This window comes from Hibiscus syriacus, unplaced genomic scaffold, assembly GCF_006381635.1.
Source record: "Hibiscus syriacus cultivar Baekdansim isolate YM2019G1 unplaced genomic scaffold, ASM638163v2 tig00111303_pilon, whole genome shotgun sequence".
NCBI classification, from domain to species: Eukaryota; Viridiplantae; Streptophyta; class Magnoliopsida; order Malvales; family Malvaceae; genus Hibiscus; species Hibiscus syriacus.
This window is the reverse complement of record NW_024063049.1, coordinates 932,371-946,341: the sequence shown is the minus strand read 5'-3', so window position 1 is coordinate 946,341 and position 13,971 is coordinate 932,371. Positions and strand designations below refer to the sequence as shown.

Sequence of the window (13,971 nt, the reverse complement as noted above, 5' to 3'; positions counted from 1 at the left end):
AAATATCAACCATAGGAACCAACCCCAAGTAAACGCATCTAACTAAAGCAATTCAACTATTTATTTCAAACTCTGCTTCTTGCTGATGAACAAAACCTTCTCAAATACATCATTTCTGGTCTATAACCCCAGATTTGTTTCCTTGGAAAATTGGTCTGTTTTGCTCTCCTTTTTTATGTTCCTATACTTTGATTGTTTATAGTTTCTTTCTGGATATTGTGAGATCTCTTTTCTGATTTTCAGAACCAGATTCGATATATTTTCCTTCTCGTACTCCATCATGTCATCGTGACCTTCAACCTCATCATCTATTTCTAGAAGAAAATATGATGTTTTCTTGAGTTTTAGAAGTGAAGATACCCGCAAGAACTTTGCAGATCATCTCTATGATGCTCTAAAACGGAGTGGAATTGTAACTTTCAGGGATGATCCAAAGCTGGATGCTGGGGAAGAGATCGCACCGGAACTCTTCAGAGCCATCCAACAATCATGGTGCTCGGTAATCATTTTATCGGAAACCTATGCCTTTTCAGGTTGGTGCTTGGATGAGCTTGCCGAGATTGTTAGACAGAAAAACGAGAAAGTACATAAAGTATTTCCAATTTTCTACAACGTGGATCCATCTAATTTTAGGAAACAAAAAGAGAAAGTTGAAGAAGCTTTTGCCAAACATGAAGAGAGATACAAGGAAGATAATGACAGGTAATTTAATGATTACAAAATTGTTGCTTTTTGGATCACATATAATATATATAATATTATGTGTTTAATTGTAGGAAAAGGACTAAATTCTGTTTCTTTGTAGGCACGAATCAGAATTTATTGGAGACATTGTTAGAAAAATATCCGCAAAATTATGTCAAACGTATCCACTTGTTCATGATGAGTTGGTTGGAATTAGTTCACGCGTGGAAGAGTTGTATTCGAAAATAGAGATCGGGGAAGATGATGTCCGCATTATAGGAATTTGCGGAATGGGCGGCATTGGTAAAACAACTCTCGCAAGAGTTGTTTACGACCAAACGTCGTCTCATTTTCAAGTTAAAGGCTTCATCGCTGATGTTCGAGAATTTGCAGGCAAATTTGGACTTGTTTCTCTACAGAAACAACTTCTTTTCCAGATCTTGTCTGAAGAAGGTTTCAATTTTTTCAATGTTCATGAAGGGAATGCCATAATTAGCCAGAGGTTGTCTCACAAAAAGGTTCTTGTTGTTATTGATGATGTGGATAATGAACAACACTTGAAATGCTTGGTTGGAAGGCGTAATTGGTTCGGTTTAGGAAGCAGAATCATTGTAACAACAAGAGATGAACATTTGCTCCAATCTTACCGAGTCGATGACGTGTATAAGCCTACAACATTGAATGACAGTGATGCACTTCGGCTTTTCAATTTGAAACCTTTTGATAGTGAGACAGTATCGGAAAATGTTTTCATTGAGCTTTCTAAACATGTTGTAGAATATGCAAGTGGCCTTCCCTTAGCTCTTGAAGTTTTGGGTTCGTTTTTGTGTGGTACAGATGCAACTCAATGGAAAAGTGCAATCAAAAGGCTTGAAAAAGATTCTAACAAAGAAATTCTCGACAAGCTTCGAATCAGCTTCGATGGATTGGAAGAAAGGGAGAAGATATATTTCTAGATATAGCATGCTTCTTCAATGGGGAGGAGAAAGATTTTGTAATCAAAGTATGGGATGGTTGTGAGTTTTTCCCGGATATTGGAATCGATGTTCTCATTAAGAAGTCTCTACTAACAGTTAATGAAAATAACAAAATTGTGGATGCATAACTTGCTACAAGAAATGGGAAGAAAAATTGTTAGGGAAAAATCTATTGAGGAACCTGGAAAACGTTGTAGATTGTGGGAGGAAAAAGGCGTCTATCATGACACTGTAAGGCAATAATGATATACAAAAATGTAAATTTTCACAAGTTTTATCATATTCCTTTTGTTTTGTGTTTTCTTATGTTTTGTTCTTGATTGTTTTAGGCAACAGAAGGGATTGAAGGCATGATCATTGACAATAAAGGGTGGGAAACATACATACACGTGTATTGATGTTAAATATTCATATTGTTATCAGGGAATGCTTTGGTATATTTTGAAGTGAATTTTCGTTCTTTTACCAATGGTTATCAGGGAATCGAAGAAGAGGCTCAATTTGAATGTGGATGCCTTCTTGAAGATGAAAAATTTGAGATTGCTCAAAGTCCTTTGCCTCTCAAACTGTGATGATCTGAAATATCTTTCTAATGAGCTTCGACTTTTAGATTGGACAGGATATCCTTTAAGATTCTTGCCTCCAAGCTTTCAACCCGACAACCTTGTTGCTCTTCTCTTGCCATACAGTCGTATCGAACAACTATGGAAGGGAAACACTGTAAGAATTCATTCATCCGATCGTTCTTTTCTAGCTTTATCGGATTGGTCTCTTGATCAAGTTTTTCTCGTCTATCTCTAATTCATTATCGTTTTCAACAGCTCTTGTTCAAGTTGAAAGTGCTCAACCTCAAAGACACCAGACTTCGCGACAACCCCAAATCTGGAAATTTTGATATTGGAGGGTTGAATAAAAATAGTAGATGTTCATTCCTCGATCGGAGTTCTTTCGAGGCTTCAACTTTTGAATTTAAGAAGCTGCAAAAGTCTTAGGAATCTCACAAGCAAAATAGGAGGGTGCAGTTCTCTAAAAAGTCTTGATCTTTCTGGTTGTTATAAAGTTGAGAATTTACCAAAGAATTTGCAGCAAGTTGAGTTTCTGGAAGAGCTTGACTTGAGTGGAACAGCCATTGCAAAACCGCCTCCTTCATTTTCCAATTTAAAAATCTTAAAGTTCTGTCTTTCAATGGGTGCAAGGGAACATCATCTAAGTTTGGAACAAATCTACCTTCTCTTTTCCAAGTTTTCCGAAGAGGAAGTATAGAGTCCTTGCCTCTAATGTTACATTCATTGTCAGGTTTGACTTCATTAACTAGCTTGAAACTAAAGGACTGCAATCTTTGTGAAGGAGATATTCCTAGCGATATTTCTTGTCTATCCTCTTTGATAACTCTTGATCTCAGTGGTAACAATTTTCGTCAGCATACCTTCGTCTCTTTTTCTACTTTTCAAGCTTCAATATCTTGGATTGTCAAATTGCAAGGAGCTTAGATATTTGCCTTGGTTTACAATTACAGAAGGTGTAAACATAGATGGTTGTTCTTCTCTGGAACTAGTTCCTAATAAGGTATGTAATTCAGTGGGTGGAGCACGGTTTAGGGGTCTTCACTGCTATAGATTGGCTGAGAATATCAATGCTTATACATTACATATTAAGGTCAATTAATCTCTCTTTCGCACTTACAAAATCTCATGCTTAAATATTTTTTAGTATTAGTCACCAAGTAACATAAGTTATATTTTGCAGCAACATGTAATTTCAAGAAAAGGGTTTGATGCTGTTGTACCTGGAAGTGAAATCCCAAAATGGTTCAGCCATCAAACAGTTGACTCGTCAATCAAGATACCACTGCCTAACAATATTTGGAATGATTGTCAATGGATGGGAGTTGCTTTCTCCTGCATTTTTGTCGATGATGATGCTTTGAGGGATGAGGAACTCACATGTGAAGTTGTTATTCATCATAGAAAATCTGGACAAGCTAGTTGTGATGGATCTGTTTCTTGGGTTAAAAATCATCAGCATGTCATATGGAGATGCTGGATTTTTAATAAAGATTATGTCGAACCCATGATAAAGGACCACTTTTATCATACTTATTTGCCGCGTGACTCATTATATCCATTTTACTCAGAGGATAAATGTGGTGAAAGTGAAATTGAGGATTCACCGACAATAGGTTACTCGAATCAGGTATTCGATGAACTTCAATTGTCGATAACATCTGACGACCGTGCCAAATGTGTTAAGGTGAAGAAATGTGGGGTTCGAATAGTGTATCAGAATGATTTGCAAGATATCAATTAATACTCCGTTGCAGATGAATCAAAAGGTAATGGTCCCCTTATAAAGCGAAAACGTAGTTCCTATGAAGAGATAGAGGCTGAGCCACAGCAAAAAAGGATGGAAAAGTTTTTCAATTTTGTAATGGATGACCGGAGAAGAATGATAATCGTCGTTTTGCTATCAAAATAATTTCTGACTTCTTAATAAATACAAATAAAAATGTAGTATAGAGAAGCAGGGTCGATCCACAGTGAATGTGGTGTTTCTGATTTAATAAAACTCTTTCTTGATTTTAGAAAAAGATAGAATTACAGATGAAGTTGAAAAGATATATTAAAATAAAATTAAAAAAAAAAGAAAAATAATATAATAATAAATATAAAAGGGAATTTTTTTAAAGTTGTGGTTAAAATAAAAAAATAATAATTAAATAAAAGAAAAAAATAAAATAAACAAATTAAAGAGATTAAGATAAAGAGAAACTTATGAAAGCAGTCTCACTTCAGCTTCGCCTCAAATTCCTCGGATCATCGAAACAAATTTTTACTTCAAGATTCACGTAAGCTTACAAGAACAATTCTTCGCTGCCAACTCGGATTGTGTCGTTTCAACAACAACTGATTCCGATCTCAGTTTCCTCTTAGCAAACAATTTTGCTAAGTGTGTTCTCGGGAAGTTGAATATGTTTCAATAAGCAAATCCTTCTTCAAACATTAACCATAACAATATCCTGACCAATGTCGAAATAGTTTTGATTTGAAAAGTAAGCTTCAGAAAAACAGAGAGAAAATCCGAAGCGATTTAAGTACCTTACAATTCTTACGTTTGGAATTGAGCCTTCGCTTTAGTCTTCGGCTTGAAGAAAATTAGCTAAGCATAACCAAAGTCATACTTAGCATAATAGAAAAGTATGCGAAAAATAGAGAAAAAAAATATTTTATTCTCAATGAGAGAGATATGTTTCTAGGCTCACCCTTAGAGGGTATTTATAGCCTTCAAAATCCTAAAACAAGCTAAAACATCTTAATTCTAATTAAAACACTTAAAACTATTAAACTAAAATCCTAAAAATAATATAATATTCTAGATCCTATTAAAATACTAAACCTATTTAAACTAAAATACAAAGATAAAGAAAATATAAAAATAATATCCTAAAACTTAATTAAAATACTAAAAACATTTAAACTAAACTACAAAGATAAAATAATGTTTAAAATATTATCCTAAATTTGAGTTTAATCCAAATCCGAATTCCAGCCAGCTTTGATTCCGAAAATAAAAAATCTGTAGAATTGTGTCCTTTTTGTGCAATTTCCATAATCTTACGTCATGTACAGAAATGAATTAAAATGAATAAAAAGCCCACAAATAAATGATTAAAGAGTAATTTAAAAGTAAAATATTAACTAATTAAGCACTTATCAAATTCCCCCCACTTATTCAATGCATGTCCTCAAGCATTCTTCAATTAATATATCAAAATCATAAGTTGTCATATTCAATTTCAATTTATTCCTCAAACTTCCAATCGAATTAAGTCCATGACATTTGCCGAATTCAAGTTACACTCAAACAAAGACATAACCAAGAAAATTTAAAGTAGGTAAGATATCTCAATTAATTGCCAACTTCAATGAAACATGACTCAATACCTCACAAAGATTCACACATATCCGCTCAAAGTGTTTGGGGGTAAATGGAACCGCTCAAACCGAAACTAACCAATATTACCATAGGCTTGGAATCCAATCAAGTCTCTACCACGAAAAATGAACATAATGCAATAATCAAGGGGTCTTTAAACAAGGTGTAACGGGGCTTAGGTTAGGGTAGGGAAAGGTCGAAAATAAAGATTTAAAATACCGAAACAAGAGATCAAAATAATTAAGAACAATCCAAAACAATGAAGCGCAATAAGAACAAACAGGAAAAAGAATATATGAAAGACAATTGAAGCAATCGATTTTTTTCTTCCATTTTTTTCGAACAAAGGGTCTTTTTTTTGTTGTTCGATACAGTGAACAACTTGTTTTTTTTTGAAACATTGAATTTTTTTTTCTGAAACAACAATGATACAAGATCTCAAGTCTCGGTAAGGTGTGAAAATAGAGGGAAAAAAGACTTCGGGTTTAATTATGAGGTGTAAAACACAAAAAGGGAAATAGGCTCAAATGTGGTTCACTAGTGAATATAGGGTAGGTTTCTTGGAAAAGTGGGTTTATCCTTGGTGCCCATACCACATTAAAACTGGGATGGCAATGGGTCGGGTCGGGTTTTTGGGCCACCCGACCCGCCCGAGAAGAAAGGGTTCTCCACCCGTGACCCGACCCGACCCGACAAAATTAATGTTTCACCCCCCCCGACCCGACCCGAATATGACTTAGCGACCCGACCCGACCCGACCCGAGAATAAAAAAAATTAATTCAATGAAAACAGTGACTTATTGAAAAAAATTATATATGGATATTATTGTAATTATCCCTAAATATATAATAAAATTATATATTTTTCGGGTCGGGTCGGTCGGATTTTTTTTACCCTAAACCCGACCCGACCCGACCCGAACATGCATTTAAAAAAAACCCGACCCAACCCGACCCGAACCCGAATTTTTTTTAAAAAAATCCGACCCGATCGGGTCGGGTCGGAACCCGTCGGATTCGGGTTGAGTTGCCATCCCTAATTAAAACATTACGTTCAACATGTAGTCTCAATATGCATTGTGATTACAAGTTCTAGAATATCCTAATTAGTTCGGCACACACAAGTCAAACAATGAGCAATAAAGAAAATGTATACTCGTTAGGCTCAAAATCTCACAAGAAAAGTTTATATGCATTGAGTCAAGTTCATCAATATTGACAAAAGCATGAAATATCAATACTCAACAAAAAAACTCGCTAGTTATATCAATCATCAATCATGTAAATTAAATTCGATAAAAAAAATAATCATAATCCAAAAGGAAGCAAGAGTATAAAGCGAAATTCAAGACTAGCAACCAACGATTACAATATATCAACATCAGAATAACTCAATTTTAAACGATTAAACAAGTCAAGAAAAATTTGACATATGTTTATCCTTCCCCCTCACTTATTCCGTTTTGCCTCAAAATGTATATCAAATTTAAAAACAAAGAGATGAAAAAAAAAGAATACTCCCCAATCTAATGGCGATCACGGCTACATCGAGACAAGCTGTTGTAGAGTAAACAGTCTGATGATGCACTATTCTGTTCGAATTTTTCTGCACAGTTCGAACCAAATCTATTTTTTTCTGCACTGTTTTTTTCCTGCACTGCATTGTTTGAATCTGTTGTGTATTTTTTTGCACTGTTCGAACCAAATCAATTTTTTCTGCACTGTTCTGTTCGAATTTTTCTGCACAGTTCGAACCAAGTCAATTTTTCTGCACTGTTTTTTCGTTAAATATTCGATCAGAATTTAGATCTATTTAGAAAAAATAAAATTAATTAAAATAAAATAAAATAAATAGAATGAAATAAAGTTCGCTAAAAAAATAAAAAAATAAAATGAAAATAAAAAAATAAAAATAAAAATATAACAAAATGAATTGCCTCCCATCAAGCGCTTTTGTTTAAAGTCATTAGCTCGACGACCTAATTTTTCAAAGCGTGGGTTCCTCTAAATTAATTTCTTCGATTAGACCAACTAGAGCATTTTCATAATATGGCTTCAATCTTTGACCATTAACTTTAAATCGTACTCCTGAGTTATCTTCAATTTCAACAGCACCGTGAGAAAATACTTGAGTAACTGCAAATAGTCCGAGCCATTTTGATTTGAGTTTTTCTGCAAAAAGTTTAAATTTGGAGTTAAATAATAAAACCTTTTGACAACAAAAAAAGTTTTAAAATAAATTCTACTATCGTGAAATTCTTTTTATTTTTTCTTTAAATATCCGAGCATTATCATAGGCATTTCTTCTGATTTCCTCAAGTTATTGAATGTGTAATTTCCTAGCTTCACCAATTGCATCAATGTCCATGTTACATTGTTTAACGGCCCAATAAGACCGATGTTCTAACTCGACCGGTAAAGTGCATAGTTTACCGAAAACAAGTCGGTATGGTGACATCCCAATGGGACCTTTATAAGCAGTTCGACACGCCCAAAGTGCATCGGTTAATTTTAAACTCCAATCCTTTCGGTCCGGTTTAACAATTTTCTCAAGAATTGTTTTAATTTCTCGATTTGATGCTTCTGCCTGTCTATTTGTTTGTGGATGGTAAGCGGTAGCAATTCTTTGAGTTACTCCAAATTTCTTCATTAGCGACTCGATTACTCGGTTGATGAAATGTGTTCTTCTGTCGCTTATTATAGCCCGTGGCGTGCCAAACCTGGAAAAAATATTTTCAAAAAATTAACTGTAGTTTTAGCATTATTCCGAGTGGCTTTAGCTTCCACCCATTTAGAAACATAATCCACAACTAAAATAATATAAGTATTTCCAAATGACGAAGTAAAAGGACCCATATAGTTGATTCCTCAAACATCAAAAATTTCACAAACTTGTATAGAATTAAGCAACATTTCATTCCTACGGCTTAAATTACCTGTACGTTGACATCTTTCACAAGTTTTACAAAATAGATAAGAATCCCTAAAGATGTTAGGTCAATAGAAACCACATTCAATAATTTTATGAGCTGTACGTTTTGGCCCAAAATGACCACTGCAAGAGTAAGAATGACAAAATTGTAAAATTGAGTTTACCTCACTTTCGGCAATACATCGTCGAATTACCTGATCTGAGCAGTGCTTCCATAGATAAGGATCGTCCCAAATATAGTATCGGGATTCTCGCTTAATTCGATTGATTTCAGCTCTCGTCAAATCTAATGATAACTTACATATGGCCAAATAATTAACCATGTCTGCAAACCATGGAGTTATGTTTTGCGCCACTATCAGTTTTTCTTCAGGAAATTCTTCTCTAAGTGGTGGTTCGAATGTGGAAAGGGGAATTTGACTCAAGTGATATGCTACCAGATTTTCGCATCCATTTTTGTCTTTAATTTCCAAGTTAAATTCCTGTAAAAGTAGGATCCACCGGATAAGCCTTGGTTTTGCTTCCTTTTTGCTCATCAAATACCTTATAGTAGCATGATCAGAAAAAACAGTAATTTTAGTATCAAGCAAATAGGATCTAAATTTTTCTAAAGCAAAAATTATAGTAAAAAGTTCTTTTTCCGTTGTAGAATAATTTTTCTGAGCCGAGTCCAAAGTTCGGGACGCGTAGGCTATGACATATGGCTCTTTCCCTATTTTTTGGCCGAGAACGACTCCAATGCTAGTGTCCGATGCGTCTCACATAAGTTCAAATGGATTATTCTAATCTATCGACTTAACAATTGGAGCTGAAATGAGCTTTTCCTTTAATGAATAGAAAGACTCTTTGCATTTTGAATTAAAGTCAAAGTCTTGATCCTTTTGAAGTAGATTGCATAAAGGTTGTGCTATCTTCGAAAAGTCCTTAATAAACCTGCGGTAAAATCCTGCATGGCCAAGAAAAGAACGAATTTCCCTCACAGTTGTGGGGTGAGGAAGTGAGCGTATAACATCTGTTTTAGCTTTATCAACCACAATCCCTTTTGAGGAAACAATATGACCTAAAATTAACCCTTTATCAACCATAAAATGACATTTTCATATTTCAAAACAAGGTTATATTCTAAGCATCTTTTAAGAACATTAGTTAAATTATCAAGACATTCATTAAAAGAGTTACCATAAACCGTGAAGTCATCCATAAAGACTTCGATGCCCTTCTCCACATAGTCGGAAAATATACTTAGCATGCATCTTTGGAAGGTGGCTGGTGCGTTATAAAGACCAAAGGGCATTCGTCTATATGCAAATGTACCGAATGGATAAGTAAAAGTCATTTTTTCTTGATCCTCTGGCGCCACTGGGATTTGGAAAAAACCTGAAAAAACCATCAAGACAACAATAATGAGTTTTCCCAGCTAATCTTTCAATCATTTGATCTATAAAAGGAAGAGGAAAATGATCTTTTCGAGTAAGAGAGTTCAACTTCCTGTAATCAATACAAACTCGCCATCCATTTTGAACTCTTGTTGGCACTAACTCCCCTTCTTGATTTTCGACCACTGTGACTCCCGTTTTCTTGGGAACCACATGAATTGGACTTACCCAATTAATATCCGAAATTGGATATATTACGTCAGCGTCAAGGGGTTTCTGAATTTCTTTCTTTACTACTTCCATCATCAGTGATTTAATCGACGTTGTCCTTCACGTGATGGCATTGCTCCTTCTTCGACTTTGATCTTATGCATGCAAGTCGAGGGACTTAATCCTTTAATGTCGGCAATGGTCCATCCTATGGCTTCTTTGTGAGAGCGTAATATCGCTACCAAAGCTTCCTCTTCTCCTTTGGATAATTTACTTGAGATGATCACTGGTAAAGTTTCATTTTCGTCCAAAACAACATATTTCAAATGCTCCGGTAATTGCTTCGATTCTACCTCAGGTCCTGCAAAACAGAAGGTAAAATTTTAGTTTTAGAGGAATATAAAGATAAATCATAATTGATTGAATTAATATTTTCAAACTCCCTTTTTTTATCTTCGTGGCAAAGTTCAGGATCCTTAAAAAGATCATAAGAAAAATTAGATTCAATATATTCATCAATTAAAGGATATATAATATCAACAAAATTAATTCTTTCAACATGATCAGGGGCATTTCATTGCTTTGTAAACATCAAATTCAAAGATCTCACCATCATTCCATTGTTAGTATACCACTTCTAACATCGATCTTTGTATGTGCTGTGCTTAGGAAGGGTCGGCCTAAGAGTACCTCGGAATAAGAATCCGAACTATCATGTTCCATGTCAATGACATAGAAATCTGCAGGAAATAATAATACATCGACCTTTACCAAGACGTTTTCCATTACTCCCACTGGATAGATCACATATCGATCAACCAACTGTATGGTTATTCCTGTTTCCTTCAAAGGCTCGTTAGTAATCATTTTATATATAGAAAATGTCATAACATTAATTGAAGCTCCTAAGTCACACATTGCACGTTTAATTTTGAAATTACCTATTTTGTAAGGTATAGCGAACATACCTTGATCCTTCATCTTTGGTGGGAGTTTTCGTTGAAAATTTGCAGAAACATGTTCTCCAAAATTTACCTTTTCGTGTCCCATTAATTTCCTCTTTGTAATGCAAAGTTCTTTTAAAAATCGAGCATACCTTGGTACTTGTCGAATTACTTCAAGAAGAGGTATGCTGACTTGAACTTTTTGGAAAACCTCTAAGATCTCCCTTTCTTCAGCTCTTTTATCACGCTTCATCAACCTTGATGGGAAGGGTGGTGGTGTGATTTCATGAGAAGAAAGAGAAGGATGTGAGTCAGACGTACCTTGTATTTCTGGAGGTGGTGTTTTCCTCTTGTTCTTCCTGATGTGCGACTTTTTCTGCTGGAACTTTAGGTGAGATAACTTTTCCACTTCTGAGTGTGATGGCACTAACATTCTTTCTCGGATTTAACTCCGTTTGAGAAGGTAGTTTTCCTTGTGATTCCAATTTTCCCATAGTTTGAGCTAGTCGGCTTACTTGATTATCTAACTCTTGAAGATGCGTTTTGGTTCGGTTTTGGAATTTTTCTTGGGATGCAATGAACTTTTATTGTGAAATTGCTAACTTTCCTATGAGTTCCTCCAATGATGAGTTTTGCGTTTGTTGTTGAGGATGAGGCCTTTGTTGATAAGTTGGTCTCTGATTTGCCGCATAGCTGAAGTTTGAGTGGTCTCGCCATCCTGGATTGTAAGTATTGTTGTATGGGTTGTATTGTCTTTGTGGAGGATCTGGAAAGTTCCCTACTGCATTGATTTTTTGCATTGCCTCTTTCTTGTATCAGCGGGCAGCAATCCGTCGGATGGTATAGCTTTGTGCATATCCCACATGCTCTTGTTGCTCCAGATTTTCCTGCAACAAGTGAATTAACTACTTCAGTTAATTTATCTAATTTATTTTCAAGGGAAAACGTACTTATCTCGTGAACCCGTCGGCTGGGTTCACTCGAAAACTGTTCAGAGTTGGCTTCCATGGTTGAAATCAATTCCCTTGCTGTTGTTGGGGTCATGTTAACTAATGCTCCTCCACTGGTGGCATCCACCATTTTCATCTCCATTGGTAAAAGACCTTCATAAAAGTATTGAAGTAACGTTTGCTCACTTAATCCATATTGCGGACAACGTGCACAAAGCTTTTTAAATCGCTCCCAATAGTCATAAAGACTTTCTTCGCTCTTTTACTGAATGGAAAGAATGTTCCTTCGTAACTCGATTGCTTTAGTCGCTGGAAAGAACCTGTCAAGAAAAATTCGATTCATGTCAGCCCATGAATTAACTGAATTTGGAGGTAAATAAAATAATAAATCTTTAGCCAAGTCAGATAAAGAGAAAGAGAAAGCTCTCAATTTAATTTGATCCTAAGTGACTCCTTGTGGTTTCATGCTAGTGCAAACCATGTGGTTTCATGCTAGTGCAAACCATGTGGAATTCCAACAAGTGTTTGTACGGATCTTCAGTGGGAAAGCCGTGGAAAGTGGGAAGAAGATGAATAAGTCCTATCTTTAATTGAAATGGAGTCCCGCCACTAGGAAAATTAATGTATAATGGCGTCTGAGTGACAGGAGCTGTGGCTAGCTCTCGGATCGTTTGTTCTTCTGCCATCGGGATGTTGTATGCGTCTGCTTCAGAGTCTGTCTCTGGAATTGATTCTGCTTCTAAACTTTGCTCTTGTTCTTCTTGTCTTTTTCTCTTTTTTCGAAGCGTTTGTGCGTGGATTCTTCGTGCTTGTACTTCGATCTCTAGATCTATATCTACTAATTCACCTGGGTTACTTCTGGTCATAAATCAAAAACTAGAAAAATAAATCAGTACTTGTCGTTAGTCCCCGGCAACGGCGCCAATTTGATAACCGTCGTTTTGCTATCAAAATAATTCTTGGTTTCTTAATAAATAAAAATGAAAATGTAGTATAGAGAAGCAGGGTCGATCCACAGGGACTGTGGTGTTTCTGATTTAATAAAACTCTTTCTTGATTTTAGAAAAAGATAGAATTTCAGATGAAGTTGAAAAGATATATTAAAATAAAAAAAATAATATAATAATAAATATTAATAGTAATAAATATAAAAGAATGATTTTTTTTAAAGTTATGGTTAAAATAAAAAAATAAGAATTAAATAAAAGAAAAAATAATAATTAAATAAACAAATTAAAGAGATTAAGATAAAGAGAAACTTATTGTGAAAGCAGCCTCAGACTTCAGCTTCGCCTCAAATTCCTCGGATCATCGAAACAAATTTTTACTTCAAGATTCACGTAAGCTTACAAGAACAATTCTTCGCTGCCAACTCGGATTGTGTCGCTTCAACAACAACGAATTCCGATCTCAGTTTCCTCTTAGCAAACAATTTTTGCTAAGTGTGTTCTCGGGAAGTTGAATATGCTTCAATAAGCAAATCATTCTTCAAACATTAACCATAACAATATCCGAACCAATGTCGAAATAGTTTTGATTTGAAAAGTAAGCTTCAGAAAACATAGAGAAAATCCGAAGCGATTTAAGTACCTTACAATTCTTACGTTTGGAATTGAGCCTTCGCTTTAGGCTTCGGCTTGAAAGAAAATTAGCTAAGCATAACCAAAGTCATACTTAGCATAATAGAAAAGTATGCAAAAAAATAGAGAGAAAAAGAAGATTTTATTCTCAAATGAGAGAGATATGTTTCTAGGCTCATCCTTAGAGGGTATTTATAACCTTCAAAATCCTAAAAACAAACTAAAATATCTTAAATCCTAATTAAAACACTTAAAACTATTTAAACTAAAATACCTAAAAAAATAATATAATATTATAAATCCTAATTAAAATACTAAAACCTATTTAAACTAAAATACAAAGATAAAGATAAAATATAAAAATAATATCCTAAAACTTAATTAA

At 34.8% G+C, this 13,971-nt stretch overlaps 2 protein-coding genes across 2 annotated transcripts; both read left to right on the top strand.

Moving 5' to 3' along the window:
* Positions 1-800: 800 nt before the first annotated feature.
* On the top strand, positions 801-3,716 carry LOC120158040 (TMV resistance protein N-like). The gene is made up of 5 exons (XM_039168981.1): positions 801-1,892; positions 1,991-2,031; positions 2,141-2,381; positions 2,483-3,317; positions 3,408-3,716. Exon 1 carries the CDS (start codon positions 975-977, stop codon positions 1,638-1,640), a length of 666 nt encoding a protein of 221 aa, XP_039024912.1. The 5' UTR covers positions 801-974; the 3' UTR covers positions 1,641-1,892; positions 1,991-2,031; positions 2,141-2,381; positions 2,483-3,317; positions 3,408-3,716.
* LOC120158069 (probable WRKY transcription factor 19) lies at positions 1,803-3,968 on the top strand. The gene is made up of 8 exons (XM_039169002.1): positions 1,803-1,892; positions 1,991-2,052; positions 2,141-2,381; positions 2,483-2,579; positions 2,722-2,871; positions 2,958-3,065; positions 3,178-3,317; positions 3,408-3,968. Exons 1-8 carry the CDS (start codon positions 1,803-1,805, stop codon positions 3,966-3,968), a joined length of 1,449 nt encoding a protein of 482 aa, XP_039024933.1.
* Positions 3,969-13,971: the final 10,003 nt, after the last annotated feature.

Bases quoted from the DNA above. Each gene is read 5' to 3' on its own strand.
- LOC120158040 (XM_039168981.1), top strand. From the start codon at position 975: ATGGGCGGCATTGGTAAAACAACTCTCGCAAGAGTTGTTTACGACCAA.
- LOC120158069 (XM_039169002.1), top strand. From the start codon at position 1,803: ATGGGAAGAAAAATTGTTAGGGAAAAATCTATTGAGGAACCTGGAAAA. The intron at 2,382-2,482 runs GTAAGAATTCAT...CGTTTTCAACAG, and splicing joins AACTATGGAAGGGAAACACT to CTCTTGTTCAAGTTGAAAGT. The intron at 3,066-3,177 runs GTAACAATTTTC...TTACAATTACAG, and splicing joins GATAACTCTTGATCTCAGTG to AAGGTGTAAACATAGATGGT.